Source organism: Nicotiana tabacum, chromosome 14, assembly GCF_000715075.1.
Source record: "Nicotiana tabacum cultivar K326 chromosome 14, ASM71507v2, whole genome shotgun sequence".
NCBI lineage: Eukaryota > Viridiplantae > Streptophyta > Magnoliopsida > Solanales > Solanaceae > Nicotiana > Nicotiana tabacum.
This window is the reverse complement of record NC_134093.1, coordinates 8,541,256-8,562,368: the sequence shown is the minus strand read 5'-3', so window position 1 is coordinate 8,562,368 and position 21,113 is coordinate 8,541,256. Positions and strand designations below refer to the sequence as shown.

The following is a 21,113-nucleotide window of genomic DNA, read 5'->3' as shown; positions in this document are numbered from 1 at the left end:
AAATTGTGACTTGGTCTGTCCCGTGGACATTGTATAGTTGAATAATTTATTGTTAGCTATATGCTCTCTATGTGTTAAAGAAATTTGACTGTAAATCATGTTAGAAATCATGCTTAGGCTATGTGATAGTATTATTGGGACCCACAGAGGTCGCGTACTTGTTGAATTATTTGTTAATTAATGTCTTGTACTCAGTCATGATTTTACTTGTGTATCATACCTCAGTCTTCTTGATTTTTTTTTATACACTATGTTATCTTTGTTTGGATTGATTTTTGTGATTTTTGAGAGCCGAGAGACTAGAGAGGTTGAGGATTGAGTAAGGCCGAGGGCCTATCGGTGAGGTAAGGATACTATGGCAGTCCGTTCAGGATATTATAGCACGTGAATTGTCAGTGCAGATTATAGCGCTTGGGCTGTAAGAGCCCCTCCGGAGTCTATACACCCCCAGTGAGCGCGGGTACCCATTGAGTGTGAGTGTTGAGGGCTGGGAGCCCAGTGAGTGATTGTTGTCCTGAGAGGTTGTACTTACTTTTCTTTTGTTGTTGCACTTAGTTGCTATATGTCATTATTGTGAAATTCTCTGAAAGATTTTATATCCGGATTACATGAACTTGAATTATATAAAATTAATTTGACTTAAAATGCTAGATTTGAAAACATGTCTATTCTTTGCTGGAATTACTGGAAGTGAACTATAACTGTGTAGCTCGTCACTATCTTCAGTTCCTTATTTATTATTGTTACTTGCTGAGTTGGTTGTACTCATACTACACCCTGCACTTCGTGTGTAGATCCAGGGGTTCCCGGACATAGCGGGTGTTGATTCGTTCGCGCAGTTGATTTTCGGAGATTCTGAGGTAGCTGCCGTGTTTTGCAGACCTTGCCTCTCCTTCCCTATCTCCTTGTTTACTGTATTTGGTCTCAGACTATTATAGACCGTATTTTTCAGACTTGTATTCATATTAGATGCTCATGTACTTAGTGACACCGAGTTTTGGGAATGTTTATATATGTATTTGTGAATTTTCTTCTACTGAATTTAATCATTATATTTTTAAACTTAAAAGATATGGTGGTTTATTAAGATTGTGGGCTTGCCTAATATTGAGATAGGCGCCGTCACGACTGATGAGATTTTGGGCCGTGACAAAAGAGTAAGAACTTGGAGAATGTATTGTTTATTAGTATATGTTATAATGTCATTAATGAATTGTTAACTCACATTTATATATCGAGGGAGACCTACCCTTTAGGGCATTATTTTATTGAACTATAAAAAATATAGGTCCTTGATTTTGAAGACCGTTGGTTCCCTTTTTGACTAATTCCGTGATTTCTGCCATAATGATTGGTTAATGGCAAGAATCACGGACCCCTGTCGGATGCGTTGGCAGAGCTTTCTCCGAGACCGTCAGAAACAAGACCGGTTACACATTCGGTAGACTCGAGGGTAAATCTGATAATCTCGATACTAGTTTTGATGATGCTTTGAGCCTGATCTTGAATATTATATTCCGCCTTCGGCTGACCATGTTGGATATCAGATCGAACCTCGGACTTCGATTTTTATCCTATTACAGATGTACCGACCTTGGCCCTTCATTTCACAAGCTCGATCGAACATCGAGCTCGATTTTACCCGTACACATATTTAATATCTTGAGTTTCAATAAATTAAAAAAAAGGAAAAAAAAAAAGGATACTCTATGATTTCAATGTCTGCTTTTTTATTAAGATGCACAAAGTGCTGAAGAAGGAATGTGTATAGATACACGAGATTAATATATAATTTTAAGCAACTTCAGCTTATACAGTATAACAAATTATTAACTGTATGGAAGTAAAGGAAATATAATGCATTCTTGAATTTTTGAAGTTCATTTATGGGATTTTGAAGAAGCAAACAGACATTCGCCACAATTAACCAAATAAACTAAGAAAAAGACTAACAAAACGGAAAGGAAATAAGAGATACACGTTTTGTTCACTAATCATGTACGTATATAACCTAAACTCTATCATAAAAAGTCTCATATTTTAGCATGATCTACCAAAAAGAGGAACTTAGTTCTTGCTCCATATTAAATTGGTAATTCTATTAAGGGAAAGACTTCTATTTCTATTAAATTTGGCAAATGTATATGAGCTATTATTAAGTTAAATCAAAAAAAGGAAAAGTTCATTATTTCTCAAATAAAATTGTCAAAAAAGAAAGCAAAACTGTATGACTGCTAAAAAAAGTTAAATTGAATGACAGATAGATAATGTTGTGAATATGATAACATAAGACTGGTAGTTTGGACTTTGCACATTCATATAAGAAACAATTGGATTTGGAGTTGAATTATTAGGAAGAAAAGGAAAAAAAATATTTTAAAAATTATCATCATTATTTCTTATTACTATGATCATTGTTTAGAAAGTTTAGAATACTGTTGTCTAGAGAATTAAGCTAAGAGGGGCTACAACTTTAAAAAAGGTTTAATAATATCCCCTTCATCCTATTTTCTTCGAAATAATTTGACCAGATACCGAATTAAGAGACTTTAACACATGAGTAAAATATGATGAAATATCAATAATACAATTATGCCAAAATAATTTGTCATCATATCTCGTGTGACAACGCAGGGAAATTATCTCTTATAGTCACATATAATTTAAATAAAAGAAAGTGATCCTATAAATATCTTCAATGTTTTATTTACATATCTCTTATATTATTTTTACTAGTAAAAAAATCGTATAGCTCAGATAACATTTAGGTAAAATGCATAAATACTCACCTAAACTATACTCGAAGTTCGAGCGATACACTTTACTTTACGGGGGTCATATTACCCCTTGAACTATTTTAAAGTGTAATAAGCACCACCCTAAGTGATGACGTGGCATAGAGAGTGTGCAAACTCTCTTAAAGGCAAGTGAAAGTTAAAAATATAATTTCAAAATTGAGTAATAGGTACAAGTGTCATATTTTGATTGGACATTACACAATTAATTACATCTATTTAATTAGTCTCATTCGCCTTCTAAACCTCTTCTCGCGCGCAGAAGGGAGGACGTCGCTTCAACAGTGAAATGTCGGAGCGAAAATTAAACACAATGCAAAATCAACCCAGAAATCAAAATCATATATGTTTAATAATAGAAACAGGGCTACAACTAGAGGGAGCAACGAGCAAGCTTCAGTGAAGAATGTACTAACAATCAAAATAGTCAACAACAATGAAGCTTCGCCGGAGCAAGGGTCTTCGTTGACGGTTCATTCTCCGGGCAGATCTGATAATATCAAACAAGTATTATATAAAATCCATCAAAAACTCAGTTCACCGAAGAATAAAGATCTCGTCGTACACAACAAGTCGTGATAAAAATAGAGATCGGGAGGGACATTCATCATTTAACAAGTTATGGCCATTGAAATAAAAAATGATTGAGAAATTAGAAAAGAGAAAAGAATTTTAATAAAAGAACAAGAATTTAGTGCTAAAAAGTATGTGAAGCGCGTGTAATACACTCATGTGATTATCCATGCCACATCAGCACTTAGGGTGATATTTTTTATACTTTAAAATAAGTTCAAGAGGGTAATGGGACTCCCGTAAAAATAAAATATGTCGTTGGAACTTTGGGTAAAATTCAGGGGTACTTATGCATTTTTCCTAACATTTATAAAAAAAAGTTTCAAACAAATTTAAAAGAAAAACTAGAACCTTTTTTTGCTTAATAATTTCAATACTCAAAAAAAATTACTAGTACATTGAAACCTTAATCATTGAACAATGTTCTTATTAGGCTTTTCATACTAATTTCCTCTTAATTGCCTAAAAGTAATTCCCAATGCCAAAAGGTTCATTTCTCCACGTGACTCTCACGTGATCATTACCTATCTACCTGGCAACTTCTCCTTTTTTTCTCTCTCTCTCTCTCTCTAAAAACACTGATCATCTAAAATGCTCCCACGACTCCTACTACAAAATGACGCTTCGTCGGAGCATCAATAAATCACACCGTCTCCGCCGTATTCACCGCCATCTCCTCCGCCGTCACTCCAATTGTTCATTTCAAATTGTATAATTATTAAATAATTTCTCTCTCTAAATTTTACGCTATGGTTAACAAACGCGTCCCCGATTGGCTCAATAGCTCTCTATGGTCTTCTCCTTCACCACAACAACCCTCAGTTCAATCTCCGTCTCCATCTCCGGCGCCGTTAAATGACGACGACGACGACGCTACTTCTAACCGGTCGTCTACACGCTCAGCTACTAAATCATCCGCCGTTAAATCTCTTGGTTCTGCAAGTGGCGGAGAGTTTCCGGTGGAAAGGACGGAGGCTCCGCCGGTGATCAGAGCGGAGACTCGGCACGTGCCTGCACGCGCTAAAGCGGAAATTAGAGATCCTTTGAATAGTAGTAGTAATTTATACCATAGTGATGATGAAAATGGAAGTTCCGCTAGTAGTACTACGACATCTGCATCCGCTGCTGCTGCTGCCGCCGCTATTTCTTCAGCTGAGGATATTTCTCGTCAAGCTCAGCTTTTTCAAGAGGTCAATTCAACATCTTTTTATATGTTGCATATCAATTGGTTTATACTTATCTATTGCATTGATTAGTGCATGCGTTCTATGATAAATACATCTTACTACTATGCTGTGAATTAATGTTCTATTGTTGCTTGAGTGCTAAGAAGCTTGCAGATTCAAGAAAGAGTTTAAGTATAGAGTAAAGATATTGTACACCATCTGTGCACCATCCGTGCAATTTAACCTGTTATAACAGGTTACTTGCCATTTATTATAGGTTACCAACTAATGTTTATTATATAAATTACTTGCAAATTACCTTTTAAGCGTCCTGATGGTGTAAAAAATCTTTACACTGCCATTGCGTAAAACCTATACTCAGAAAGAGAATGTCGAGAACCTCTAGTGTTAGAGAACCCCCAAATTATTGAATATTTGAGCAAGACAAGGCTAACTGCAGTCGAATAGATAATAAGAATTCATATAGACAATCCCTATCCAGTTAGCTTGGCATTGTAGCATAGATGTTGTTGCTGCTGTTGCTTTAGGAAAGGATAGGTAATTATTTTTGTTTGAGAAATATGTGGATACTACTTGAAAAATTAATTTTTGTCATATGATAACCAGACACCGATAGTGATTAATGAGACTGATTTATTTGGAACTATTGATTTAATAAGAGAAAAACGATCCAACCAGACAGGCTTTAATCCTGCCATAAGCAGCTCATTTCAGGATATTGAAGTTCCATTGTGTGGTGTTTTTGCATTCTTGTTGAATAGAGTATTAATCAGCATTTTCTCATTTTCCTTAACTTAGTTGTCAAGAAAGATTATAAATATGGGAGAAGTCAGGAGGCTAGCATCACAAGGGATACCTGATGGAGCTGGCATTCGTGCTACTGTATGGAAGGTATACGATTGCTTGATGAGACTTAATAGTTATTGCTTACTCTGACCCATTTTTCCGGACTTAACCCTCCTCCTTTCCTTATTCTTGCACTTAAATCAGGCATATGTTATTTCAGTTTTTTAAAATAAAAGTTAGATGGTAGAAACTATACAAAAGTTACTACAAGATGCAACCTTTCTCGTTTTAAATATTGATGTAATGCATTTGATAGTTTGGTCAAAGATCGCTTTTTGACTCTTCCAAAGCACAAACAACAACAACAACAATGACGACCCAGTAAAATTAATTTGAGGGATTATTAGCGAGAGTTATTTCTGTGGAATGTTTCTGCCTGCAAGTGGTGTAATTTCATATCCAAACACTGCTGATAGAGAAAGGTCTTAGTTTGGATGGCTCTCAATGTGTATGTTCCTCCTAATCACATGTATTTTGTGCAGCTACTGTTGGGCTATTTGCCAACTGAGAAAGCGCTCTGGCCAACAGAGTTGGCTAAAAAGAGGTCTCAGTACAAACATTTTAAAGAGGAGCTTTTGATGAATCCTGTAAGTTTTCGTTACTAATGCAGTGATTATTGGCTAATTCATGCAGTCAAACACATTAAAGTTATTTTTACCTCTTTATATAATGTTGGGTGATCCTGTTATTTGTAGTTGAAGAAGATTCTTTTAGCTCATTGGAACAGTTACAATATTCTGTATAGTTGATATTATGGCCGCAAAATTTATCTTTGGCATGATTTTATAAATGAAAGTCATGCTTGTTATTTTTTTTTTGGATAAGGATGAAAGTCATGCTTGTTATTCGGTAAAGCTTGCACACTTGCTATTTCTTGCAAGTTTGACGAGTTTTTTGGTACTGTAACAACTTGGTGAAAAGAGAAAATATATATGCCTACTGAACAAAAATAATGTTCTGGGTTGAAACAACTTTGTGAATGAATTATTTTAGTGCTCTTTTTCCTTTTTGGGTCTTTGAACCCTTGCAATTGATTGTGCTTATTGCTCCCGTGATTCTGAGTTGGAGGTCCTTATAAAAAAAAATGCCCCCATGATATTGAGCTGGGGGATAATTTGGAAAAGAAAGGATTACATATGCACTCTCATGGATCAAAAGTCATGTATGGTATTTGGGTGTTATAGTGTACTTCTTTGTATCTTCAGCACTTTCTTTGTTTTTTTGTGAAGGCTTACTTATTACTCCCTCCGTTTCAATTTAGATTAGGTAGTTTGATTCGCCACGGAGTTTAAGAAGAAAAAAAAAAGAAGACTTTTGAAACTTGTGGTCTTAAAAGCTTAAGGGGTAAAAAGCTTTGTGGGGTCATGACATTTGTGTGGTTATAAAAGCTTCTCATTAAGGGTAAAATGAAGAGTTTAAAGTTGAATTATTTCCAAATTTAGAAATGTGTCATTTATTTTGGAACAAACTAAAAAGGAAAGTACCTCATCTAATTTGAAACGGGGGAGTATAAAAGATGCTATATATCTGGTGAATTTGTATCAAAATAAACATCGGATGAACTACATGAACTTGAGCATTGCTTGTTTTCAAGTGTTCGGATTCTGAATGCTAATATGGCTAGGCAGTCGGAGATTACGAGGAAGTTGGAGAAGTCGGTAATTATTGACGATGAAGGAACGGAGATAGAGGACAAGGGTGTACTCCCAAGATCAGAGATATCTCATGGAGAGCATCCTTTAAGTCTCGGGCAGAATAGCATTTGGAATCAGTTCTTCCAGGTAGAACTTTTATTCTTCTTATGTGGAGGTTCTTTTGGATCATAACTGAGGTGTGTATGTCATCGCAAGGTGGTTGCGTTTATAAAAGCGGATTCATACATCCTTCTTCTTATTTATTTCTGTAGACATTCTTCCTAAGTGTTATCACTCTCATTGAATATAGAATTCATTAGTATTGTGGTCATGATGAGCTCAAATGAGGGAAGTGTATCAATTGCTTCTGGGAACATCCTTATCTTTTTGTTTCATTATTTGTTTGTGTCTTGAAGCTGTTCTCAAGTACTGCTGGTGCATTACACTGGATATTTGGTGTCACAATTATCACTTCCTACACGAAAGTCTATACCTCCAATTATCTGACAGTTTATAACGTTGAAAGTAACTACAATACTACTTGTTTCTAGGACACGGAAATCATTGAACAGATTGATCGGGATGTCAAGCGCACACATCCAGACCTGCACTTTTTCTCTGGGGACACCCCATTTGCAAAATCTAACCAGGTAATTCTAGCCTTTCTGGCTTGAGAATTTGGTACAAATCTCTGTAGATCAGCTAATAGTACATCTTGTGTTATCAGGATGCTCTGAGGAATATACTCATTGTTTTTGCCAAACTGAATCCTGGTATAAGATATGTGCAAGGGATGAATGAATTGTTGGCTCCATTGTTCTATGTATTCAGGAATGATCCCAATGAGGAAAACGCAGTAAGTGATGCCTTGTACTGCTTTGATGTTGGATTAAATTTGCATTAATTTCTTTTTTTGATGATAAGAAAATTTGCAATTTGCATTAGTTATATCTTGTAGATCTCAAGAGAACATAACAAATTAGTGACCGAAGTTTTCCTAAATAAGTTAAAGACAATGCTCTGAACTCTGTTATACTTTTCCATTCTTGATGTCAACAATCAATTTTGAGCACATTTCTTTCATTTTTTGTTGTTTGTTTGTCTGTCTTCTTTTTTTCCCGATGAGGGCTTTACTGTAGCAATACTTTGGTTAGTAACACTGATTTCCAGTTTGTCAAAACCTTTGTATCAGATATTCATATTTGTTTCATGTGAGGACTTATGTGAACATGAGAAAGTTACATTTTCCTGAAATACCAAAAACATGTCATTTGAGAGGCATGCCCAAAAGTACCTCTTGTAACTTTATGTAATTCTATTACTTTAGTCCATATATGGACTGCCTTAGTTGCAAAATGGGAGAAAAATCACGCATGGGGATGATCACATCGCTAGAAGTTACATTCATTAAAAAAAAATCACATCGTTAGAAGTTATTCTTTCAGTTTTTTTCTGGATTCAAGCTTCAATATTTCTCTCGGTTCAGCTCTGTTTATCATTTTCTATTTGCAAGCTATGCAGGCTTCTGCAGAAGCAGACACTTTCTTCTGCTTCGTGGAGCTATTAAGTGGATTTCGTGATCATTTCTGTCAGCAACTTGACAATAGTGTTGTTGGAATTCGTTCTACAATTACAAAGTTATCGCAACTTCTGAAAGAACATGATGAAGAGCTCTGGCGGCATCTTGAAATGACAACTAAAGTAAGTCTCTTTGATGCTTAACTTTAGAAGCTGCACCCGTAATACCGCTAAAAATGTCTGCTTTATTACTGTCTGATTCGAATTGTCCAATCTGCAAGTTTACACCAGCTACTGACATATATACCAATTGGATTGTTTAAAAGATGATGAATGGTATGCTAACTTATTGTTAGAAGCTTCAATGCCAACAAAATAAGTACATCAGGCTGAGCGTTTGGATTTCAACATTGATTGTTAGCTATTAAAAGAAGATGAAGCAGTTAGGGACTTGTCAACCTAATGGTTTACTTGTTTACGGCGCCTTAGTTTCGGCTGCAGGTGACTGCCTAAACCTTGGAGAAGTCACTTATAAGTTCAACATTTCCATGAACACATGTTAACCTAGTTCACTAGTAAACATTTCCTTCAAAATTAATTCAATGCTTCATTCTGCTCTATCAAAGAAAAAAAGTGCTTCATTTTGTTGCACCTTCTCGATATTGCTGACTTGACATAAGAAAAATTGTTTCAATTGTATCTCTGTAGCTTGCCCTGTATTCTTTATTGAAGATTGAGGCAGCTAGTAGCTTTACACCTATTAATAGAATTTTTCTGGCGTTGCTATCTAAAAGTACTTCGCTGCAGCCTAAGTGATCGCATGCATGTCTAGTTTTAATTTGTATGTCCTATTGGCTATGATTTTTAGGCAACTGTTTTATATTTTTTTGATGTGTGCCTGTGCGTGTGATTATGACATTTCTGTCTGTCTGTAGTTCCTTTGGAAATTGCAGCTTTTACTCTTGTACTGGCATATGAGTAATAGAATGACTTTTGACTTCTCTTGTTTTTTGCCTTATTCTGATGCCATGGTACATTATTTATATTGTGGGTGTATCGGTGGTCTTTATGTGCGATGTTGGATGTAACAGGTGAATCCACAGTTTTATGCATTCAGATGGATAACACTCCTTCTAACACAAGAATTCAACTTCGCGGACAGTCTGCTTATATGGGACACACTACTAAGTGATCCTGAAGGACCTCAGGTAAGACATCATGGAAGTGATGCACTTTCGTATCTATATAGCTTCTAAAAGTTGTTTGCATTAACTAATAGATTGTTAATTATTTTCCTTTCTACTAAGTGGGACTAAGGCGATAACAACTAGCTAGGATTAAGGCTTATTCATGTTGGTATGAATACCTTAGGCCCTCTTGCCTAGTTTGTTAAGATTTGTAGGCAAGTAGAAAATGTAGAGAATTTTTAGAGTTTGAGTACCCTATATTTTTCTTAAAGACGAATTATTTTGTATTGGAATGAAATGGATCAAAGGGCAGCCCGATGCACAAGGCATCCCGCGTTCACGTAGGGTCCAGGGAAGGGCCGCACCCCAAGGGATGTGATGTGGAAGCAGACACTAATGCAAGCATTAGTGTCTGCTTCCACGGCTCGAACCCGTGACCTACAGGACACACGGAAACAACTTTACTGCAACTAGCTAGGATTAAGGCTTATTCATGTTGGTATGAATACCTTAGGCCCTCTTGCCGAGTTTGTTAAGATTTGTAGGTAAGTAGAAAATGTAGAGAATTTTTAGAGTTTGAGTACCCTATATTTTTCTTAAAGATGAATTATTTTGTATTGGAATGAAACGGATTAAAGGGCAGCCCGGTGCAAAAGGTATCCCGCGTTCACGTAAGGGCCACACCCAAGGGATGTGATGTAGACAACCTACCCTAATGCAAGCATTAGTGGCTGCTTCCACGGCTCGAACCCGTGACCTATAGGATACACGGAGACAACTTTACTGGTGCTCCAAGGCTCCCCTTCTGGAATGAAACGGATCAAATGAAGCAAAATGGATATTGATGATTATACAACCAACTCCACCTAGTTTGTGATTGAGGCAGGGTTATTGTTGTCTGCTAGTATATTTTTTGGATTATTTCCTTTGTAATGTGTGAACATGTCCTTTGGAGAGGAGGAGTTCAAAAATCCTGGATTTGATGGGTTATCTCTCAGTTGTTGGACTCAAAAAGATGGTGATGGGGCAGTGCAGGTTGGGTCCATATCCACATGGTGCAATGCAGGGTTGGGATGGGAGAGAGCTTCTTGGGGGCAGTTTCTAATTTTCAAACAAAAGGTTTCAACTTGCAAGGACCTTATCAAAATAAAAAGGTTTCAACTTGTAAGGAATCTGCTCCCTATTATTGCATTTGCAAAGCTGGTGATTCCAGAATTCATGGGACTTTCATGCCTGCTGTATGTATCATAAAAGATCAATGCTTCATGTCTGTTTACCACACTTGTTTTATGGGAAAAGTTATGTCTGGGTTTAAGAGCACTTTTGTATATGCTACTTGCTATTAGGGGTTTTGCCTGGTGATTTTTATCATGACAAAATTGCGAGTGATTGCTACTTCTATGGGGTTTGCGGTCGTGATTTGTGGTAAAAGAACCTACTACTCGTCAGATGGGTGCAGTGTGTGCGGGGTGGTTTGCTTGAATTGTACACAGGAGGAAAAATACTGCAAGGAAAGAGTTAGAGGAGGTTATGCAAGTTGGGGATTAGAGACCATTTCCTTGGGGGTGGAATGTATGGGAAGGGATACCAGATCATGTCCCTCACTGCTTTTGTAGCCTGTCCTCATCAATAAAAACACAAAGGATTATGTGTACTTGACACTACGTGTTTTTTTATTGATATAGTAAGTGTACTTGGCTTAATTTGGTAGCTCTCTAGTATAACAAAGCCCTCGCGTGGGAAATTTAACCAGAGTATTGGTAGTTATTAGCGAGTACATTTGGTTAAAGCTTTTTTTATTACAACTCCATCATTAGTTTCTTTTGCAGCATGTTATTTTCTGAAGGTTCTATCAATTTGGATTGGGGGTCTAACTAGAGATCCATTTTCTTCACATTTTTATCACCTATTCATGGGGAATATTTATGATGCAATGGGAAGCAGTGATATCGTTCTCAAGTAGGACAAAGGGGTGGGTCCATCGAAGATCTGAACCGTGCACCACCGACCCTCGGTGGTTTTTGCGGTTATTAAAAGTAGGAATAATCAAATTTCTTTTGAACTTGCAGGAAACGTTGCTTCGTGTCTGCTGTGCTATGTTAATTATCGTGCGGAGGCGTCTGCTTGCTGGTGATTTCACCTCTAATCTGAAGCTACTGCAAAATTATCCATCTTCAAATATCAGCCACCTGCTCTATGTAGCCAATAAACTGCGTGTTAAATCAGCTGGCTGAAACTGTCAAGCGGAAAAGAAGTTTTGGTTATCCAGTCTAATTCTTTGTATTTCATGAAATTGTAATGTTAGAATGTAAATGTCTGTTAGAATCAGCTGTAGACATCTGCCCCCCCCCCCCCCCCAAAAAAAAGGTCTTCTTCCCTTCTCTCCTGATCGTTCACCTTGGATTTTGTTGTCGGTAGATTGAATAGAATGATGGTTTGTTCTTTTGGGTTGATGGGTAAAATAAATGTCATTTGCTATTTGAGTTTGCAGTGAGAGTTCAAAGCTGTCGGTTTGGCTTGAAAAATTTTATGGTATGTTCAAATGCATTCCTCACAAAAGCATACTCGTGATTTCAACTACATGGTGTGAAAATACACAATTTCCCATATAGAAGATGCATCTAGTAAGAGAGAATGATCACTAATTTGACTAGTGGAAAACCATGTTTTAAAAGAATGCTGAACTATCAAAGGTTAAACGAAAGCAATTCGTGCTATGCAAGAATAAAACAATGGAACTTGTGTCCCTAATTCTCTCACCCGATCGAAATTTGGAAATCATTGCAGAAATACTTTTAAGTTTAAATATTGAGTATATTTCTTTTACAATAAAAGGGTTTTAAAAGCAAATTACATGTAATTGTTTATAGTCAGAATGAATGATAACCTTAAAAAAAAGGTACTATAACGAATTAAACTACACATCAATTGGTTTCAACATGCCAGAATGGTTCATAGCTTTGTGTACTGTAAAAGAGTCACATTTCTTCATTTAACTTAATTTTGGACAAAGAGAAAAACAGAACATAGAGGTCTCAAGTCGTTGTGACAACCATCATACAGCCATTTGGAGAAGAGTTTAATTGCGTTGAGATTTGTCGTGGGACAGCCATCGATCAGTCGATGATGAGTTGCTGTCCTCTAGACTAATACTTTAACACCTTGAACAGCATCATCAGCCTATGCTCGTCTACTATATCCCGTCCTGATGGTCTCAAGAACATAACATCATTTCGAAATTCTCTTATGAGACATTGCTGCAATCACACAAAATGCTATCAGAAACAGAAGAAACAGATCATTTGAATGGAAAAGATTAGGCCATAAATTGATTCTGTTCACTACAAGTATAAGATAATCTTACATTTGTCATTCGACAAAGGTCCGTTATTCATCAGGGAAACCTAGACATCTGTTGATAAGTTTAGCAACTGGTTCTGCATCACCTGGTTGGTATGGGATGAGAGATCCTGTATCCATGTCCACGATAGTCTGATATAGAGTTTGGGGACGAGCACAGAACAAATGCTTTCTCTCGGCCAGTTCCTCTGCTAGTTCACTTTGATGGTTGTCCATTAGGTCCTCGTTGACTACAACTATCAATGGTTTGCCCAGTCGCAATGTCTCAAATATGCTCCCTGAACCTGCAGGCACCTTCAAAAGTGTAATTACATGGTCTTTTAACCCACTTTCAACAATAAAACCTCAAATTGAGCATGCATTGAGATATTTACTCTAATTATTTTTCAGACTGAAAGCAGGTTAAAAAACTCCGCTTGTGTGAGCCTGCTCACATTATCGGTTCCAAGCCCCGATAAAGGATACAAATAGAAAAAATTGAAAAAATAAATAAATATAAAAACGAGAGAACCCCACCCCCGTTGTCATCTTTCCCAATGACCCCTCCGTGCCGGCAAAATCAAATTTCAAGCCATTTCTATTCCAACTCTTCTCCAGAAAAATGGTCTTTTGTATTCTTCTTTTTCTTCACGTTGGAGCTTTCGCAGAATTCTTTTTTGAAAGATCCAAATCTGATTTTCTCCTTCTTTAGATTCACGAAACTTCACCGGAAAAATAAAGCTCTGCCGTTTTTTGAGATGTAAATCTGATTTTCTTCAGATTAAATTCGTTAATGTTGAGAGAAATAAAAACGAAACTTTGCTGGAAAAAAAAGAAGAAAGTTTCGCCGGAAATGTTATTAATCAGATTTTTCTTCTTCTTAATGTTAATGTTGTTACTTTTGAAAGATCCAAATACTATTCAAGAGAAGATATATGTAACAAGGTTTTGCTTTCTTGTTCATGTTACTTTTGGAAAACTCATAAGATTTTTGTTATCTTTTGGGCTGAGCAGATGGTGATGGGTGCAGCTTACATAGTGTTTTTGTGCTTCTGTGCGCCAGCTGTTTGGTGGTGTTGGGGCTGCTCGTTTTTGGACTTAAAGGGACTGTTGGACATGATTGTTTTGGGTGTTACAGTGAAGCTTGGTAAAGCTCACATGGTGGAAGATAAATGGAAAAGATGAGCTAACGGTGCTTGCTCCTATTCTTAGCTCTAAACTAAGGAGTAAAAATGGAGAAGTGTAGGTGTCTTCCGTGTTAATTGACAGGATATGGTACAATGAGAGATGGAGAGGTGAGAGAAAAAAGTTACTTTGTTTTTTATATTTTTTTCTATTGACTTTTATTCTTTGAGACCCACAAAAATCATCTCACGCTCTCTGAAGAGGTGGGCAACACACACTATGCCACGTCACCAAATTGTGTCTAAATGACACATTGGAGTTGTAGTTGGAGTGTTCAAATGGAACGAATTTAAGATGGAGTGTCAAAGTGAAAAGTGTGGACAACTTAAAGGGGCTCTCGATGTATTCTGCCTTATTTTTACATATAAAACCACAAAGGGCATCTAGAATTTAGACACACTCATGTTTCTGCCATCATGCAAACATATTTTCTGAATGTAAGCTAAATTTCTCAATTAGAGAAAATATAGCATAACGGCTTCCAATTTGTAAAGCATTGGCGATATCCAAGAGGCTAATTGTTTTGACAAAGGGAGAGAGGAAAGGAGAGGATTAAAAGTCAGAGGACTTAAAGGCATAGGAAAAGTACCAACAACAACAAACCAAGTGTAATCCCACAAAGTGGGGTCTGGGCATAGGAAAAGTACCAAGAGAATAAATTGACTAGATAAAGCTGAATTAGCCGTCATCCTAAATATACCTGCATGACTAATAACAAGCGAAGCTTCCTTCAAGTAGTCAGCTATGCTTGATGAAAATGTAAAATACTCCAGAACTGCAGACCCATTTTCCACGGTCGACTGAAAAGATTACAGTAAGATTTAAACAATGGGGAGATAGAGGAAGAGTCATTGGCAGGCAAGAAGAGTTGTTACATCGGGCTGAAAATGTTAAAAACAATGATATCTATGGATGTGTTTTGCAACAGAGAGATCTAAAAGAAGGCAAAAGACATTCTGCACATTGCATTAGAATGCTTAACATAGATAACCAGTCCATTGGGGAAGGAAAACTTGGCCATCAAAATAAAGTAATGAACAATGAAAACCGAGTAAACAAACATTTTGCAGTTACTAACCTAGTATTTCTATTTGCATTCGACAAGTTCGAGCCCTAACATCAAATGTGCATAAAACACATCCTAAATTCTTACCATAGACAACTAATCTGGTCCTTGGGTATAATGAGATGCTAGCACCCACAAGAACCAAAACATAGTGTCTCATAATACTGGCCCACGATATTAGCACCCATAAGAACCAAAACGTAGTGCCTTGGAATACTGGGCCAATCTATCCCTTGTATTGAACATCAAACAGAAGATGAGACTCATTCACCCATGTAAAATGACTTGAGATTCATGGGCTAAACCTACATTTTCCACACAGGCTAAAGCAACAAATCAGCGTATCTTCTCGTAAACTCAAAGGCGCATTTTGATTTGGTTTAAGCAGTGGTATCTTTTCTAAAAGGGAGTCTGTAATTTGAATAAAGGTAATTTCTTCATTATGCAAAACTAAACTGAAGGTAAACAGAGATGCCTGAGCTTGGAATTTCCAACTGAGTATATGCTCTACAATTTCTTTTCATCAAGTTACCCATGTATCCAAGCAGGTTCTCAAATATTATTGGTCTAATTTAAGTTTGACTTGTGAGATGAATCCATATTCTGTTGGCAAGAGCATCATCTATAAAACAAAGGGTAGTTATTTCCAGAAACTACTAGCAAACTAGCACTTCTAAAGTGTCACTAACTCGTAGTCCGTACCCTTAATCAGCCAACTCGGCTTCAGTTCTGAATTCTTGTTTCTCATCTCTTTTTCTTCAGATAAAAAACAAACAAGATTTTGCATACAGAAACAAGAATAGAAACCAAGCGTTGGAAATTTTAGTACTCAGTTCAAAGAGAAATGATGCCGAGTGAAATGTCACGTTACCTTGGTGGGGATGTATGATCCACGACCAATTTGGATCAGAATATTGGTGTAGCCTTTCCTGAACAATTCATTCTTAACTTCTGGAGTGTCCACAGCTCTTACTAGAGCATCAAAGCAAGTTGTCCCGACCGTCACAAAAACTAATTTCTTCTCCTTCACAGTACCACCCGTCTCACCCATTTTGATCTCTTATAAGCACTTCAAAGCTGCAACTAACACATAGAGCTATTATGTTGTTTCATTAAGGTTTCGTACTTGTTACAACAACAACAACAACAACAACATACCCAGTATTATCCCACACTATGGGGTCTGGGGAGGGTAGTGTGTACGCAGACCTTACCCCTGCCTTGTGAGGATAGAGAGGTTGTTTCCAATAGACCCTCGGCTCAAGAAAGCATAAGCACCGCATTAATGAAAATATAGACAAGAAGGGACAACACCAAAAAAGCCATATAACGGTTTTGTACTTGTTATGAATAAAATTTGAAGCCTTTCAAATTATCATCCTAAACTCCAAGAAAAATTTCAGAAAATCAAAATAGCTACCAGTTCTCCTAAAACCCAATGTTGCCAAAGGCAAAAAGCGTTAGAAAGCACTCCGGGTCTATCAGGGCTTTAAGTGCAAAGTGCAATTAAAGTGTGGGCTTTAATTAAAATAGAAGTACATATGTAGCACAAGAAAAAAGTAAAAGCTTCATTCATAATGATTTTCTCAACAAATAATATATGTTTTTGCAAATTATATCTAATGTTTAGTACCGTTCTGTCCAAGATATAACTAATGGCCAATGAGGCGCTCGCCGTAGTGCCTTGCCTACATTGAACATAGCCTAAGTGATGTGAATCGTAGCCTGAGCTTCTCTGAGCTTAGGGCTTAAGCGCGCATCAAATGAGCCTTAGACAATACTGCTAAAACCAACCACTTAATTCATATATTTATCTTTGATAGGATTTTGATAAGCTAAACACATTCCTTATACTGGAAAATGCTAATTATAACTGATACATTTACACTTTGAAATTTTTAGTTCTCTCGAGTGAGGAAATTTAACTGTCCAAACCAAGTACAAATTCAAAACCACAAAATAAAAACAAAAATTGAAAACTTAAAACAACTATTAACACCACAAGATCATAATCAAAAGAAAAATCCATTCGGATTATGAAGAGAAGAAAATTGAAGAATCAATTCAAATTGAGCAAAATCTATTTTTCAGAAAATGGAAACCTTGTTTATAAAATTACCTGAAATCAGAATGGGAATTAGGGATTTTTCTCGTATGAAAGAGAGGAAAAATTTTAAACCAGTACCTCGTATAAAATTTAACGAGGTACTTTAACTATAAATTGCAAAAAAGTACTTACTTCAGACACACCCCTGTGTTTTAAAGTTAAACAGTTACACCCCTTATCCAATGAACATTTTGCACTTACAATCCCCTTTGAGGTATATTTGTAACTAAGTATATTAAAATATAACTAAAATTTACAAAATATTATAAAATAAAGACCGTAAAGTAAAGATAAGTACAGAGAGACACTAATATATGATTAAATTTTAAACTAATGTAAATAATGAACAGAAAACCCATCTATTTATAGAAGAAAGGAAGCAGCTGCGAGGCTTTTCTAGAAGCAGCTGCGAGGCTTTTCAGGAAGCAACTGCGAGGCTTTTCTTGAGCTGCTTGTAAGCTGTCTGCATGAGCTGCTCGCAATCTGCTTGTTTAATAAGAAGTTGTTGCAAATTATTTTATTGAGTTGCTTGCAACCTACCTGCATCAGTTGCTTGTAGATAAATTCAATAGAGTACTAAACGGATAATCTTCTTCAGGAAGATTATCTATAGCGGAGTAATAAATGGACATCCACAATATAATATTTTCATAACACTCTCCCTTGGATGTTCATTAAAAGATAATGTGTCTCGTTAAAACTTTACTAGGAAAACCCCATTGGAAAAATCTTAGTGAAGGAAAAAGAGTACACATATTTTAGTAATATTCATTTATAGCTGCCTCATTAAAAACCTTACAAGAAAAAACTCATGAAAAAAACTTTAGTAAGAAAAAAAGAGTACAACGCGTATTTCACTCCCCCTGATGAAAGTATTGTCTCAAATATTTGAGTCTCTGTATTCCAATCTTGTATATCATCTTCTCAAAAGTTGAAGTTGGCAAAGATTTAGTGAACAAATCTGCTGGATTGTCACTTGAACGGATTTGTTATACATCGGTGTCACCATTTTTCTGAAGATCATGTGTGTAGAATAATTTTGGTGAAATGTTCTTCGTTCTATCTCCTTTTATAAATTCTCCCTTTAATTGGGCTATGCATGCAATATTGTTTTCATATAAAATTGTGGATCTTTTAACACATTCCAAACCACACTTTTCTTGAATAAAATGAATCGCTAATCTCAACCATATGTATTCCCTACTTGCTTCATGAATAGCTACTATCTCAACATGATTTGAAGAAGTACCAACAATAGATTGATTTGTGGAGCGCCATGATATGACAGTACCTCCACATGTAAATACGTACCCGGTTTGAGATCAATCTTTATGGGGATCAGATAAATAACATGCATCTGCATAACCAACAATATCTGCACTACCTTTGTTAGCATAAAACAAACTCATATTAAGAGTTCCCTTTAAATATAGCATAATATGCATCCCATTCCAATGTCTCCATATAGGAGAAGAGTTATATATTGCTAGTAATTGACAAAAAATGCTATGTGAGGCCTTGTAGCATTAGCAAGATACATAAGTGCACCAATTGTACTGAGATAAGGTGTTTCATGACCAAGGAGTTCCTCGTCCTCTTCTGGAGGTTGGAGCGGGTCCTTATTCACTTCAAGTGATCGAACAACCACTGGTGTACTCAATGGGTGCGCTTTATCCATGTAAAAGCGTTTTAAGAACCATTATGTATAAGTAGATTGAAGTATAAAGATCTCGTCTGCTAAATGATCAATTTGCTGACCTAGACAAAGTTTTGTCTTTCCAAGATATTTCATCTCAAATTCTTTCTTAAGATATTCAATTAGCTTTTGGAGCTCTTCTCGAGTTCCAACAAGATTTATGTCATCAACATAAACCTCAAGTATAAAAATTCTGATGTCATTTTCTTTATAAAAATACATGGACAAATAACATCATTTATGTAACCATCTTTCAACAAATATTCACTATGGCGATTACACAGCATGCGTCATATTGCTTTAAACTGTACAAGGATCTTTGTAATCTGAATGAATACATTTTTCGAGATTTTGAATTTGTTTTAGGCATTTTAAATCCTTCAGGGATTTTCATGTAAATCTCATTATCAAGTAACCCATATAGATAAGTTGTAACCATATCCATCAGATGTATTTCAAGCCTTGGACGAAAGGCTAAACTGATGAGATATCGAAATGATATGGCATCCATAACGGGTGAATATGTTTCTTCATTATCGACTCCAGGTCGTTGTGAGAATCCTTGTGCAGCAAGGCGAGCCTTGTATCTTTCAACTTCATTTTTATCATTCCTTTTTCGCACAAAAGCCCATTTATGACCAACTGATTTTATACCAGCAGGTGTTTGGACTACTGGTCCAAAGACCTCTCTTTTAGCAAGTGCGTTCAATTCTGATTGAATTGCCCCTTGCCATTTTGTCCAATCAGATTTTTGTCGATATTCTTCGACAGATCGGGGTTCAAAATCCTTACTATCTTGCATAATGTTAAGTGCAATATTATATGCAAAAATATTATCCACCACTATTTCAGATCGATTTAAATTAATCCCACCAGCAGTAAAACTTATTAAAAGTTCCTCGCTTACTTGAGTCTCGGGTTCATTGATTTCTTCATGAATCTCAAAACTAATCAGATCTTAGGTCTCTTTAGGAGATCCCTTTATAGTATCATTTTGATCATTTGTCGATTTCTTTTTCGAGGATTTCGATTCTTAGAACCCAAAGGCCTACCATGCTTCAAGCATGCTTTAGGTGCACCAGCTCTCATGCTAGTAGATGGTCTTGCTGGCACATCAATTCATATAGGCACATTCTCTATAGGGATATGTGACTTAGTTATCCCTTTTTAAATCAGTAAATGTGTCTGGCATTTGATTTGCTATATTTTGTAAATGGATGATCTTCTAGACCTCCTGATTACATATAGGGGTACATGGATCAAAATGGGATAATGATAAAACTTTCTACACAATTTCTCTTTTGATTCCCTTTTTCTCTCCCCTAATTATGGAAAGTTAGTTTCATCAAATCGACAATCTGCAAATCGGGCAGTAAATAAATCTCCTGTCAATGGTTCAAGGTAGCGAATAATAGAGGGTGATTCAAACCCAACATATATTCCTAACCTTCTATGGCGGCCCATCTTACTACGTTGTGGTGGTGCTACTGGCGCATATACAACACATTCAAAAATTCGTAGATGGTCAATATTTGGTTCATGACCAAAAACTAATTGTGACGAAGAATATGTATTATAATGTGTCGGTCTGAGACGAATAAGTGATGTTGCATGCAAGATAGCATGGCCCCAAACAATAATGGGCAATTTTGTTTTCATAAGTAGTGGTCTTGTTATCAATTGCAGGCGTTTAATAAATGACTTTGCAAGGCCATTTTGAGTATGAACATAAGCTACAAGATGTTCAACTTTCATCCCATCTGATAGACAGTAATCATCAAAAGCTTGAGATGAGAATTCTCCAGCATTATCAAGGCGAATAGTCTTTATAAGATAATCTGGAAATTGTGCCCTTAATCGAATTATTTGGGCTAATAGCTTTGCAAACACCAGGTTGCGAGATGATAGTAGGCACACATGAGACCATCTTGAAGATGCATCTATTAGGACCATAAAATATCTAAACAACCCACTTGGTGG

General features: G+C 36.4%; 2 protein-coding genes across 6 annotated transcripts; one reads left to right on the top strand and one right to left on the bottom strand.

The window, feature by feature from the left end:
* The first annotated feature begins 3,927 nt into the window (after positions 1-3,927).
* LOC107801189 (uncharacterized) lies at positions 3,928-12,227 on the top strand. Its single transcript, XM_016624504.2, has 9 exons — positions 3,928-4,558; positions 5,354-5,446; positions 5,884-5,988; positions 7,030-7,182; positions 7,587-7,685; positions 7,763-7,891; positions 8,557-8,736; positions 9,645-9,761; positions 11,810-12,227. The coding sequence occupies exons 1-9, from the start codon at positions 4,118-4,120 to the stop codon at positions 11,972-11,974; spliced, it is 1,482 nt and encodes a 493-aa protein (XP_016479990.2). The 5' UTR covers positions 3,928-4,117; the 3' UTR covers positions 11,975-12,227.
* A 306-nt stretch (positions 12,228-12,533) lies between these two features.
* Positions 12,534-17,520, bottom strand: LOC107801280 (uncharacterized). Of its 5 annotated transcripts, none has more exons than XM_075229280.1 (6): positions 17,450-17,520; positions 16,489-16,589; positions 16,202-16,413; positions 14,965-15,064; positions 13,105-13,384; positions 12,534-12,997 (listed from the first exon to the last, which is right to left on the bottom strand). In XM_075229280.1, the coding sequence occupies exons 3-5, from the start codon at positions 16,379-16,381 to the stop codon at positions 13,128-13,130; spliced, it is 537 nt and encodes a 178-aa protein (XP_075085381.1). In that variant the 5' UTR covers positions 16,382-16,413; positions 16,489-16,589; positions 17,450-17,520; the 3' UTR covers positions 12,534-12,997; positions 13,105-13,127. The 5 variants fall into 5 exon arrangements, with proteins under 5 accessions (XP_075085381.1, XP_075085380.1, XP_016480157.1 ...); XM_075229279.1 differs by having other exon boundaries at positions 16,202-16,407; positions 17,450-17,517; XM_016624671.2 differs by lacking the exon at positions 16,489-16,589 and having other exon boundaries at positions 16,202-16,407; positions 17,450-17,518.
* Between the last annotated feature and the right edge of the window lie 3,593 nt (positions 17,521-21,113).

Coding starts and splice junctions, on each gene's coding strand:
- LOC107801189 (XM_016624504.2), top strand. CDS start 4,118: ATGGTTAACAAACGCGTCCCCGATTGGCTCAATAGCTCTCTATGGTCT. Junction 5,447..5,883: donor TTCGTGCTACTGTATGGAAG/GTATACGATTGC, acceptor TATTTTGTGCAG/CTACTGTTGGGCTATTTGCC. Junction 7,183..7,586: donor TTTGGAATCAGTTCTTCCAG/GTAGAACTTTTA, acceptor ACTTGTTTCTAG/GACACGGAAATCATTGAACA.
- LOC107801280 (XM_075229280.1), bottom strand. CDS start 16,381: ATGGGTGAGACGGGTGGTACTGTGAAGGAGAAGAAATTAGTTTTTGTG. Junction 15,065..16,201: donor GATCATACATCCCCACCAAG/GTAACGTGACAT, acceptor TAATCTTTTCAG/TCGACCGTGGAAAATGGGTC. Junction 13,385..14,964: donor GCTTGTTATTAGTCATGCAG/GTATATTTAGGA, acceptor AGGTGCCTGCAG/GTTCAGGGAGCATATTTGAG.